This window comes from Schistocerca nitens, chromosome 5, assembly GCF_023898315.1.
Source record: "Schistocerca nitens isolate TAMUIC-IGC-003100 chromosome 5, iqSchNite1.1, whole genome shotgun sequence".
NCBI lineage: Eukaryota > Metazoa > Arthropoda > Insecta > Orthoptera > Acrididae > Schistocerca > Schistocerca nitens.
The window spans coordinates 624,914,839-624,929,324 of NC_064618.1; the positions used below are offsets into that span (position 1 = coordinate 624,914,839).

Here is a 14,486-nt window from a genome sequence, read left to right on the forward strand (position 1 = left end):
AGTGCTATGCATATTGGATATTTACTCTGTTGTCAGCTGTCAAAAAGGTTACATGTGTTTTGGTACCACCAACAATTATTTGTTTTGTATAAAAATAGATTAGAGAATCTGTATTAAATTTTGTTATAAGAATGGAATAAAGAGTATCAAATTTTTAGAAATGTTAAATATTGCTTTTGGTGAATCTGTTATGAGTAGACCAAGGGCATACAAGTGATATAAACATTTCAAAGCTGGCCCTAAAGGACAGCAGTGTTACAAGCATGGATGAGACTTAAAATGCACAGTTAAGAGACCTATAAACTATTAGAAGAAAATAGTTCCTAAAGTGTTTCGGGAATTGGAAAAAGCACTGGTGTAAGTGTTTAGTATGTAATGGTGAATGTTTTCAAGAGGATAAAATTGCTGTAGATTAATAAATAAAATTCCTACCAAAAAATAAAAATTAATATGTGAACAACCTCGTATGTCAAGCTTTTTACTTAAAAGACCAGAATCAATATATATGTTTTGAAGGAAATTTCAGCAGTGTTTAGAATAGCTATTCCGCACATGTTTTAAGCAAAATGTCTTAGAACCAGGTGAACAATAACTGAGATAGAAATCTAGTGACTGAATACAATCAAATGCTGCTGTTCCATAAGCATCAAAGGTTTTCTGTGATTGTGAAACTCCCTATAACGATAGGTTTCCTCCCATAATTATTAGTGTTCCTTCATGGCAATTCCAGTAAACCATGCTGCTTATTTTCATGTTCCTTCCTTATGCATCCTTTTGTGGTGAGGCTGACGTTTGCACAAATTGCAGCCCTTTGATTGTGACTGGTAATATTAGCCAACTGTTCTTCTTGTGTTACCCTTCAACACACATTGTAATATCATTAGAGACGATTGAATGTTTGTTACGTCACAAATACCTCCTCTTCTTCATATTCTGCACATTTTCTTGCAATGCAGGGTGATTAGCCATCACTTCTGGATACCGAAGTATATCAGTGAATATACAAAGTTAACTGACTGACGCTGGCAACTAAGATCCCACAAACATAAATGACGTATATCACTGCATGCCGATCTATATCGCTAGGCAGGCAACAAGCAACTGATTTTGGGTGCCCCTATAAGCCGTTGGCAGTGTTCTTCCGAGAAGGCCATTTCCCCCACCAAAAGCGCTGCTCGCTCTTGAGTTTACAGACAGACTATAGCAGCCCACAATCCCATCCCTACACACTCCCTGTCACTATATAGCACCTTCCCCTACCCCCCTCTGCCCTGCTATCCCTCCCCTCCCAGTCCCATGCCTCTACTATGTCCCACCATCCCCCCCCTCCCCCTCACTGCAGAAGCCATGAGTGCACATGTATCAAGATATGTGTGTGTTTCTGCATCTGACACTACCTACCTACCTACCTACCTACCTACCTACCTACCTCCCTCCCCCTTACACCAGCTTCACGCAGTTAGCAGTAAGTATTTATGACCTGATGACTTGCATGGCATAGCAGTAATAAACCATATCAACAAACCTTCCTCTTGAGTCATACTATCTATTAATGAAAACTGTACCAAAATCCTTACAGTAGTTTTTAAGATTAGCCTCCACACAAACAGAAGAATGCAGAGAGAGAGAGAGAGAGAGAGAGAAAGTCAACCAACCATGAGGTTTCATTATTGAAATGAGATGATCAAATAATTAAAACTTATAACATCTGATCTGGATGTTAACTGCTATGTTATTAGGAGAGCTATATAATTCAATTCATGAGACTTTATTCATACAGACGTATGTGATACACTTTTCAAATGAATTATACAACACCAGTGGTTATGCCGCATTTGACATATTGTATTTTTATTACGTTGACCCACATTTCCAATTATTCTTGGCACACATATTAATCACTGTTTAATGTCTTGTTTAGAACCATCAGTCTTCTGACTGACTTGACGTGATCCATCACGAATTCCTCTCCTGTCATCATTTAAAGAAATTTAATGACTTGTAGATGGCAAAGTTCATCATCACATTTCATAGTGTAAACTGCAAAATTATATAGATCAGAACTTTGTGTGCATATATTTCAGTTCAGCCACTTTTTTCCATATTCAGGAAAAAAGAAATTCATTTATGCATTAAAATATTTGAGTAAAACACACAGATCTGTACTATAGAACTCTGTAGAAAATAATGTAGTACAACGTAATCAGTCGTTCAAGCTGTAAATATTTCAAACTTGACTGGTTGGTTAGTTTCATCCTCCAGGGATCATTTTGCACTATAAATTGTAATGATGTGGAACGAGTCATTTTACACTCACATAGCAAATTAATTTGTATGTATGGTTACATGCTGAATATTGCTAATTGCTTTTAAAAAAGGATATGCAGATGTGAGTTAGTAGTTCCTTCCCACAATCTTTCACACATTACAGTAATAGAAGAAGTTGTCAAGGAGAAATTTTCTCACTTTGTTTTTAAACTTTTCTTTACTGTATGTCAGACATTTTATGTCACTGGGTAAGTAAACAATTTTTTTTGTTGTGGCACTGTGCATCCCTCCATTAACATTATTTTAAAGATGTCTGCATGTATAAATTAAAAATACTTCAACATGGTAACATTTGTAAATGAAGGCAACTGGAATACTTGAACATTTTATTTATAATTTGCATATTTTAAAGTGATTGTTTTGACATAAATCTTCACAAATTTTTATTTAGGGAAAATTAATATTAAACAAAACAAATTATTTCAGATGACTTCTTTGCTTGTATGGAATTTAAGGTTTTTACTGTTATTCATTTATATAAAGGCGAGTTCCAAGGCCATTCTATGAAGAAGTTTTGAGGCAGTTGTAGACAACAGTCCGTTTATGATGTTTTTGACAAATATGTCCCAGTATATAAAAATAAAATACATTAATCAGTGTTCCAGACCATAGTTTACATTAGAACCCATACCTCCTGTCTACTAAAACAAGGTGCCAAGTGGGGGGGGGGGGGGGGCTGGCTATGTATTTTTTAAAGAGTTCTACATATTTCTCATCCACATCTACATCTAGACTCTGCAAATCACCATGAGGTGCATGCCAGAGGGTACGTCCCATTGTACCAGTTATTAGGGTTTCTTCCTTTTCCATTCATGTATGGAATGCGGGAAGAAGATTGTTTGAATGCCTCTGTGCATGCAGTAATTATTCTAATCTTATCAGCACGTCCCTGTGTAAGCAATACATAGGGCATTGTAGTATACCCTATGGTAATCATTTAAAGCTGGTCCTCAGAACTTTGTTAATAGACTCTCTCATGATAGTTTAAAACTGTCTTCAAGAGTCTCTGTGGCATTCTCCCCAGAATTAAACAAACCTGTGACCATTAATGCTGCCGTTCTCTGTGTATTTTCTACATCCCCTGTTAGTCCTATCTGGTACAGGTCCCACACACTTGAGCAATATTCTAGGATCAGTCACACAAGTGATTTGTAAGCAATCTCTTTTGTAGACCGATTGCATTTCCCTAGTATTCTACCAATAAACTGAAGTTTACCACCTGCTTTACCAACAACTGAACCTGTGTGATCATTCCATTTTACATCCCTAAGGTATTTGTATGAGTTGGCCAATTCCAACAGTTACTCATTGATATTATAGTCATAGAATATTACATTTTTGTGAAGTGCAAAGCTTTACATTTCTGAACATTAGAGGAAGTTTCCAATCTCTACACCATGTTGAAAGCTTATCAAGATTTGACTGAATATTTATGCAGCCTCTCGCAGACGGTACTTCATTACAGATAACTGCATCATTTATGAATAGCCTGATTTTACAATTAATATTGTCTGCAAGGTCATTAATACACAACACGAACAGCACAGGTCCAACACAATTCCCTGGGGCACACCCAAATTTACTTCGACATATTATGATGACTCTCAATATGAGATAACATGCTGTGCCCTCCTTACCAAAAAGTCCTCAATTCAGTCACAAAATTTACTTGATACCCCACACAGTCATAATTTTGACAATTATCATCGGTGTGGTACTGAGTCAAATGCTTTTCGGAAATCAAGAAACACTCCATCTACCTGGTTGCCTCGATCCAATGCTTTCAGTACATCATTTGAGGAAAGTGCGAGATTGGTTTCACATGTTCGAGATTTTGAGGATTTCACTCTGTTCAAGGTACCTCAAACATAATGAGCTCAGAACATGTTCCAAGATTCTACAACAAATCAATGTCAAGGGTATTGAACGGTAACTTTGTGTGTCACTTCTACTTTCCTTTTAGATGCTTGTGACCTGTGTCTTTTTCCAAGAACTGGCAAGTTTTTTGTTCAAGGGATCTACAGTAGTTTATAGAGAGGAGAGGAGCTAATACAGTCGCAAATTCAGTATAGGATCTGATAGTGATTCCACTGGGGCCTGGAGCTTTGTTCAATTTTAATGATTTCAGCTATTTCTCAACACCACTGACAATAATACTTATTTGATTCATCGTTTAGTGGTACAAGAATTAAATTGGGGCAATTCTCCTGGGTTTTCCCTTGTAAAAGAACATTTGAAAATTGAGTTAATCATTTCAGCTATTGCTTTGCTACCCTTAGTTTCAGTTGCTGTCTCATTCACTAGGGACTGGACACTAACCTTGGTGCCACTAACAGCCATTACATACAACCATAATTTCTTTGGATTTTGGGAAATGCCATTTGACAATATTCTGCTACGGTAGTCATTGAAGGCATCACACATTGCCCTCTTGACAATCAAATGGGTTTCATTCAGCATCTCTATCTATAGCTTTATGCTTTGTTTTACACCTATTATGCTGTAATCTCTGTTTCTATAGATATTTCTTTACAGTGACTGTGTACCAAGGAGATTCCCTTCCATTACGAACTGTTCTAATGGGTACGTATCTATCCAGTTTGTGGTCAACTATTCTTTGAACTTGAGGCAGAGTTGTTCTACATGCACCTGACCAGTGCTGGAAGTTTTAAGTTCCTCACTGAGATATGGCATTACTAATTTTTTATCTAATTTGCTGAACATATATATCTTTCTGCTTGTTTTAGTTGTCCTTTGTACTTTGGTGACCACAGTTGCCACAAACGCATCATGATCACTGATGCCAGTTTTGATGTCAGGTCAGGTCTGTTTGATGCCATTAGAACCAATATATTCCCATGTGGAGTGGGGTTCCCAACTATCTTGTTGTAACCTGCTGTGATACAATAATTTTGCTTCATTAAGAACACTGTTGCAACTATATGTTTTGCTGCAGATGGGATGGCATACCAGAAGTGGAAAAAGTATTCACTGGTAAAGATGCATCAAGTAACAGTAAAAACAGTAGAAGGATGCCTTTTAATAGTGCACAAGCCATGCCATTCATAAGTAATGGTGATTTCAGACATCATATACACTGATTCACTTCCACACCATGCAATCTTCTCGTAAGATACTTGAAGCTAATTGTCAACACAACTGTTAAATGGTAGTGATTGACTCTTTCTTGGAAATACAAAAAACATCCTAGATTCACTTAATCACTAGGGTGCCTAGGGAAGCAACTAATGGAAGGTATGTACCCTCATCTGTTTTTGCCATTTCAAACAGTTGTCTCAGTAGGTATGCAAACATACATACATAGAAAACTATCAACTATCTGCAAGTGCAGTTCCAAGTTAATGCTGGAACCACTGTGTCCCTGATATATCTGGACACACATCCCAGTTTTTTTTTTTTTTTTCACAACAATTTAGCTGGCACAACAAGAAGTGACAGCTTTTGGTGATCATAAAATCACTCAACCTAGCATCTATTGAGCTCAGAGAGTTGCCTTCACTTTGTTGATGCAGTTAAATCAGCACTAGATAAAACTTCATTAATTACAATCCATTGTGCCCATATCAGTGGGCAAAGCCTGTGACTGTACTTAAAAACATAGATCTGCGATAATTTTTACAATAACCATTAACACACAATCTAAATTTGACCTGTATGCAATCCTGCACCTGAAAGAATTACTGGCAAAACTGGCTGGCAGCCAATATTTATCTAAAATTGATTCTGCAGACACACATTTATAGTTGCCACTGGACATGCAGACCATGTAGATCACACCATTCAATACACTTTTTGGGATCTACTGTTACAATCACTAGCCGTTAAGCCTGACTGATATGTCACCCTTATCACAATGTTATTTAGAACAATTAATACAAGATATTACTAACTGTGCAAATTGTTGCTGTAGTCTTCAATCAAAGAATGGTTTGATACAGCTCTCCATAATTCACTATCCTGTGCAAGCTTCTTTATCTCCAAATAACTACTGCAACCTACATCCTTCTGAACCTGCTTCCTGTATTCCTCTCTTGGTCTCCCTCTACAATTTTTACCCCCACAGTTCCCTCCAGTAGTAAGCTGGTGATCCCTTCATGTCTCATAACATGTCCTTTCAACAGATCCCCTCTTTTAGTCAAGTTATGCCACTTTTTTTTCTCTCCCCAGTTCTGTTCAGTACCACCTCATTGGTTACAAGATCTACCTGTCTAATCTTTAGCATTCTTCTGAAACATGTAACACATCAGCCTCAGTTGCAAATAGAAACCAATCTTTACCCAGGTTTCAGCCAAAATTTGGTTATGTCAAGTATAAAACTGTAGCACCGTAGTAACCAGTCATAAATCTACATTCCTTGGGCTGAAGAGAAACAGCAGGCCCCGCTGTGCGGACGAGGTTGGTATGCCGCGAGAGCTGCCAGAGTTCCGGCGCAGCTCTCGTGGCCTACCAATCTTGTCCGCGAAGCTGGGCCTGCTGTTTGTCTTCAGCCCAAGTAATGTAGATTTATGACCGGTTACTACGGTGCTACAGTTTTATACTTGACATAGGCAAATTTTGGCATGCAATAGTTTAGTGTCACTGGCTTCTGAAGGAGGTCAAATTATTTTGGCTGAAACCTGAGATAAGATTGGTTTCTATTTGCAACTGACGCTAATTTGTTACATTATCATTTATCACAGTTGCTGACACGGCTGCACGATGTTAAAAATAAATTCTTCTGAAACACTATATTTCAGAAGTTCCTGTTCTCTTTTTGTCTATTTATCATCTATGTTTCACTTACATACAAGGCTACATTCGAGACAAATACCCTCTGAAAAGACTTTCTACTACTTAAATCTATATTCAGTATTGACAAATTTCTTTTCTTAGGAAAAGCTTTTCTTGCAACTGAATTTTATATCCTCTCTACTTCAACCATGGTCAGTTATTTTATTGCCCAAGCAGCAGAACTTTTACTTATTTCAGAGTCTCATTTCCTATCCAATTCCCTCAGTATCAACTGATTTAATTCGACTACATTCCATTTTGCTTTTATTAATGTTCATTTTATATCCTCCTTTCAAGACATTATCTATTGAAACAACTGCTATTCCAAGCTCTTTACGGTCTCTGACAGAATTGCTATGTCACTGTCAAACAGCAAAGTTTTTATTTATTCTTTTAAAACTTTAATTCCTTCTTCAAATATTTCTTTGGTTTCCCTTACTGCTTGCTCAATGTACAGGTTGAATAATATCAGGGATAGGCTACAGCCCTGTCTCCCTCCATTCTCAACTGCTCTTGCCCATTTATGTTCCCTGATTCTTGTAACTACTGTCTGGTTTCCTTCAAGTTGTATATAACCTTGCACTACCTGTGTTTTATGCATGCTGGCTTCAGAATTTCTAAGAATGTATTCCAGTTGACATTGTCGGAAGCATTAAATGTGTGTTTGCCTTTCCTTACTCTATCTTTTAATTGAAGTTATAAGATCAGTACTGCCTCACATGTTCTTACATTTGTTCCCCAAGATTGGCTTCTAACAGTTTTTCCATCCTTCTATTAATAATTTGGGTAAGTACTTTGCAATCATGGTGTACTAAACTGACAATCTGGTAATATTCATATCTGTGAAACACTTGCTCCCTTTGGAATTGGAATTATTACATTCTCCTTGAAGTCTGCAAGTTTTTCACCATCTTGTACTCTTGCACACCAGGTGGAATAATTTCATTATGGCTGGTTCTCCCAAGAGTACCAGTATTTCTGAGGGATTGTCATCTACTCCATGGGCCTTGTTTCAACTTGGGTCTTTCATTGCTCAGCCAAATTCTCCTTGCAATATCATATCTCCCAACTCATCTCCACCTACATAATTTTCCCTTCCTATAATATTGTCTTGAAGTTCATTTCTCTTGTAATCCCTGTAGATACTCCTTCCACCTTTCAATTTCCCATTCTTTGGTTAGTACTGGATTGTCATCTGAGCTCTTGATATTCGTACATCTATTCTTCTTTTCTCCAACTGTGTCTTTAATTTTCCTATACACAGTGTCTATCTTTTCCCTAGTTATATATGCTTCTATAGCCCGTGCAGATTACCTGGTCAGTATTTCTGTAATGAGGACCACACAAGAGCAGTATATCTAAAGCCTTCAAACGCTGTTTACCCACTGAGAAGAAAATCATTTGAAGTGCCAACTCAATAATAAGAGCTAACCATTAAATGCATAGGGTCACACTTTCAGCTTTCATTTTATGCCTATTTAGAGCACACATGAGTCATAACTAAATTATCTGTACCTACAGGTTTAAAAGAGTTTCAATCTTTTGGGGGAGAGGTAAATATTATAGTAAGTGTATAATTAAATCAGTTTAAATTGCATGGCCTACAAATATAACTTGTAAAATGGGCATAAAATTTGTTGGTCCACCAACAGCTACCAACAAGTTATAATAAAAACTTAACCACCACCCAGGGCTTAGGCCTGTTCCAACTGCTGCCTACAAGGCAATAAGATGAATGATGTATGATCATGGGACTTGTGACCAGCATGTTGCCAATCACTCCCACAGTTAATGCCAATAGATGAATCCTGACGATGCAGCTGCTTCATTACTGATGCAGCTCCACAGCTGGTGTCACAAGACTGAGTTAACCCCATTCTTATGTCAGAAAAATTCTGAGGAGGTACTGTGAATTGAATCCCACTGCTTCCACACTGAGTGCAGCGATGATAATCATCAAATATGGAGTGAGTTGCAGCCTATTTTTAAACTAAAAAGAAAAGTCTCAAATCTTCTCTTTGCCTGGCAACCTTCACACTAAGCATGCACCCAACTTCAGCAACTGGTACGTCTCAATATAGTATTGGTACTATACTGTCTCAAGAACTATGGCAGCAAGGATCACCCAATGTGGTTGCTTATAAAACATTGACAGCAGCATAGATGAACTGCTTTCACATTCAAAAGGATGCTTTGGCAATAATCTGTGCTACAATAAAGTTTAATGTATTGTTGTACGGGCACAACATTCCATGTGCCAATGCTCTCACTTTTTGGTCCCCTATCAAAAGCTTCCAGATAAAATGATGCTACACTGCAACAGTGGGCGACATTTTTAAGTAACTATAATTATGAAATACATCATCACCTCCCTGTTCAATAACAAATGCCAATGCACTACATCACATGTCTTCAATATTCACAAGATGCTGTTTCACCCTGGATGTACTATGCAAAATACCCTTGATTGAGTATCCAGCTCTTGAAGTAGCCACAGCCGCAAGATGGACCTGCTACTACTGTCAGTAGAGCAGGGTGACCAGAGCACTTACCTACAGAGCCTGAACCTGCATTTAAGACATGCTTCTCCTCCATCTCCAACTAAATGCCAACAAGGATGTTCTACTGCTACATTGCTCACTACTGAGGAGGAGGAATGCCAGGTCACTGTCTTACTCAGATTCGCCCCCCCCCCCCCCCCCCCCCCGTATTGTCCAGAGGATTCACATAATGCACTGGGGATGATATATCCCAGGTATGGCCCCAGTTGGACAAAGATATTTAACATGTGGGCCAAGCATATCACTTGCCTGTATAATGTGGCTGACCCCACCAAAGAATTTTACTCACAGCCTGTTCCAGATCGCCTGTGGGAGTGAGTGAATGTGGACTTCACCAGACCAGTCCAGGGAGCAATGTGGTTTCTAGTAGTGGATACAGTGTCAAATTTTCCATAAGTTATAGGGATTTCTGCAGACATTGTCCTTTTCACACAGCACCTAATTCAGAGACAGAGGAGTAGTTTGTCACAAACTTCAGTGGGCAGCTGAGGAAAGCTACGTTATCATTCAACGAAACCCTCGCCAGCTTCCTTACAATGTATAGAACAACCCTTGACATTAGTTGCAGCCTGGCCAAAATTTTGCACTTAGACAAATATTGCTTAGTGTTCAAATTTTTTAAAACCATTTTTGTGAGGGCTCACAAAGGGTATTTGAGCACCTACTACTCTACATGCTCCCACCACTGGGCTCATAGTTTCAATTGAACCCAGGTTGGTTGCAAGGCCTCATCGTTCATCACAGGGGTCCCCCAGCTTTTTGACATCACAGGCAGACAAAGTGCAGATGGTATGCCATAGGAAACAGCTTTGGCCACAGCACCATAAATAGCCCATACCCCTGCTCACACCTCACAAGGACATGTGTAACTTGCTGTGGTCCTGCCCACAGGCATGCATCACCCATGTCCATACCCTGAGTGCACCATCATTGTAACCTCAGGCCCCACCACAAGTCACAAGAGCCTAAATACTCATTCACACAACTGTTGGTGCCCATAGAAGTTGAGCCTTTAATCCTCCCATGCCATTCATGGCACTCACCATACCACAGCAAAGTCAACAGCTCCCTCCAGAGGTGGCAGAACCCACCTGCACTAGCTCCATCTCTGGCCAAGCCCAATGTCAGTATGCCACAGGACACACTAGTATGACGTCCAGCATCAATCTCCTTTTCTTCCTTGTCATACAAGCCACCACACAAGGTGTTATTGGTCATAGATGCCGATTAAAGGGGGTCAAGGGAATTTATACATGCAAATGCGATTTAAATAGCTTTGTGCCACATGATTCAAGACAGCTGGAGCACATTTGTGGGTCTTGCTTAGTGTGCACACATGAGGTGCTATACAGATTCACACTGTAAGGGAGCTGCCTAGTAACACAGGAACAATGCTGAAAACAGTAAATGAAGAGATTTTCTTCATTCAGTTTTTATACAAACATGACCCTTGAAAATTTGAAGTTCAACGGAGCTTAGCAAAAGTTCAAATAACTGAGAGGAAATTTAATAAAATTTTCACGGACTGAAGTGGAAGATGTTTGGCTGATCAAGGGGAACCAAGAAAAAGTAAATGTGAACATAGTTAAAAAATAATACAACAGTTTCAAAAACATTCATATTTCTTTACAATGAAAAGTGAAAGGAAGAGCTACAATTAAAATTAAGAGAAAGCTAATCTTTTGCGCATGCGCAACATTTCTGATGACAATTTTTTCTCTTTTAAATCACAGACAGAATTGTCTTTTGGTCCATCATCATTTTCATCATTTTTGCCAGAACAGCTGAAATTTCAATCTCCACCAGGTTCCCTAAGATCGTCAAAAGTGTACAAAATCATCAAACATCACATTTTCTTCTAAGTCATTACTCCCCATTAGCAGTGGTTTGTGTACTTACTGAAACACAGCAACTGTCAAAATAGGTAAAAGAAATAAAAATGGATGTGAGCTTGTACAGCTCATCAGTATTCATTATGTGTAGCATTGGTTTGTAACAGATGTAAACAGTTCCCAAGGAACTGAATTCAGTGACGGGTGTAGGGAGCATAAAAACAGTTTCTCAAAGATCATTTCCATCTGTTACACACCAGTGGTGTGTATTATGAATGTTGATAACCAGCATACAAGGTAACATCCATTTTGTTTGTTTCAGCATTTAAGCCACATGCTGCTAGACTGAAATCCAAGATTAAAATTGAGGAGTTTACAGTAAACATATCCAGTCAATGGCAAAAATGTTACTGCTCAAGTAAAAAATTATCCACAGATGTTCACTATCTAGCAATTTTATAAAAGTATAAGCAGTTCATTAGATTCATATTCTTTGTGTAATTGCCTAAATGTGTATTGCATCTCATAGCTGCAAATAAAAATTTATAAAAATATAGGTATATTTTGTTATTTGAAAATGGCTTCGACTGTAACATTAGTCACAATATTGTCCTGGTAGTAAACTGATGATATACATATTTTCACTCACCCATACATAATCTGCCCACACATATCTCGCTACCATTAGTGCTTCTTCTCTCAGTTGAATAACATGAGTAAATCTTTGTTTAGACCATGCAACAGAACTGTTCTCCCCTGGCAAGCGGTCGGGTGGTGATGACAACAGCTCAGCACTTATAGAATGGTAGTCATTTTCAACAGTTGTCAGCCACTTCTTTAGTATTTCCAGGGATGAATCTTCATTGTGGTCGCTTCTTATCCTTGGAGAAAAGTATAATTACAGTGCAACAGCAACTTTATTAACAATAGATAAACATTTGCCAAGCAAAACAATAGATAAACATTTGCCAAGCAAAACAATGTAATTTCTTAATGAAATTGCAGTCATGTGCAATTGGCTACAGCATTTGTGTCTCAATCTGACTGAATATACAGACAAAACATAAGAAAATACTTAAACCATTTTAGTGGTAACCAAATATGTCATTTTTGAAAACAGATAATTTCAGTGCTGCTATTTATTCAGAATTTTTGCCCCTATGAATGTAGCAGCATTTTCATATCTAACAATATATCTCACTTACTCAGATACCTAATCAGCCTTCAAGTGTTGCTTTTGTGCACATTACAGTCTCAAGTTGCAAACTGGATTTTCATCTTACAGTAATAAAAAGTAGTCTCTTATTTAGATTTGCAGATCTGAACAAAATATTTTGGTAGATTTCATTCTCTGAGTTCACTACTATAAAAAGACAAGGTAACTGCACACATAAAAAAACTAACAGAATATGCACCGAATTTTCAGATTGAGGATTTTGGTTAGTGAGCTTACAAAATAATTATCATCAGAATGGGAAGAAAACTACCTTGAGAAGACATGGGAATCAATACTGGTTATACTACTAGTATGACAACTTTAGTGACTCGAAAATTCATTTGTAAAAAGTTACTGGAAGTGCAAGGGGAACCTAATGTGGTGTATAGGTGACCAGATGAAGGAGACATGGACTTCAACTTCATTATTTTGTATGAAACTTCATACTAGTGATGCTTGATGTGGAAAATTCAGTTATTTAACTATTTCAGAGGTATGAAATAATGGAAAATCCAGGATGGGAAGTAAAGATATTATGAGAAGGAAAGTTGTTACCATATAGCGGAGATGCTGAGTCGCAGATAGGCACAACGAAAAGACTCTTACACTTAAAGCTTTTGGCCATTGACCATCAACACACACACACACACACACACACACACACACACACACACACACACAGGACCCGTGTGTGTGTGTGTGTGTGTGTGTGTGTGTGTGTGTGTGTGTCCGCTATATTTCAGAGGTACGACAAATTATGGAGTAAAAATGTATTTACAATTGGTATTCTTCTGTTGCTTGTGTATCAAGTTGGAAAAAACAACAGTCAGACATTTATGACACTTTCAATATAAACAGACCACTATCACTAACATTGATTTGCAGTAGGATTTTGGAACATATTGTGTGTTCTAACATTATGATTTGCCTCAAAGAAAATGATTTATTAATAAACAGTCAACATGGATTCAGAAAACATTGTTCTTGTGAAACGCAATTAGTTGTTCATTCTCACAAAGTAGAGAGTGCTATCAAAAGGTGATTTCAAAGTGATTCCATATTTTTACATTTCCAGAAGGTTTTTGACACCATTCCACACAAGCAACTTCTAATCAAATTGTGTGTCTATGGGGTATCATCTCTGTTGTGCAACTGTAATCATGATCTCCTGTCATAAATATCACAGTTCACAGTAACTGACAAAGTCATTGACTAAAATGAAAGTAACATCCCCTGCTCCTCAAGAAAGTGTTATAGGCCTTCTGCTGTTCCTGATATACATACACAACTTATGAGACAATCTGAGCAGCCTTCTTAGATTGTTTGCAGATAATGCTGTCATTTACTGTCCTTTTAAGTCATCAGATGGTCAAAACTAACTGCAAAATGATTTGAACAAAATATCTGTATGACGTGAAAAGTGGCAATTGACCAAGTAATGTAAAGTGTGAAGCCATCAGCAGAGGTACTAAAACGAATCCACTAAATACTGGTTACATGATAAATCATACAAATCTAAAGGCTGTAAACTTAACTAAATACTTAGGAATTAGAATTACGAATAACTTAAATTGGAATGATCATGTAGATAATGTTGTTGGGAAAGGGAACTGAAGACTGGTTTACTGGTAGAACACTTGCAAAATGTTAACAGGTCTGCTAAAGAAACTGCCTACACTAGGCTTGTCCGTCCTCTTTTGCAGTATTGCTGCATGGTATGGGATCTGCTTCGGATAGGACTGACAGAGGACACAAAGA

The 14,486-nt window shown here is 37.9% G+C and overlaps 1 protein-coding gene across 1 annotated transcript in view; it reads right to left on the reverse strand.

Moving 5' to 3' along the window:
- The window catches only part of LOC126259947 (glycosyltransferase 25 family member), an 846,623-nt gene that overhangs the window by 825,712 nt on the left and 6,425 nt on the right, over positions 1 to 14,486 (reverse strand). The window contains exon 2 of the mRNA XM_049957050.1: positions 12,162 to 12,393. Within this exon, the coding sequence (XP_049813007.1) occupies positions 12,162 to 12,393 (232 nt within the window). The remainder of the gene's footprint in view (positions 1 to 12,161; positions 12,394 to 14,486) is intronic.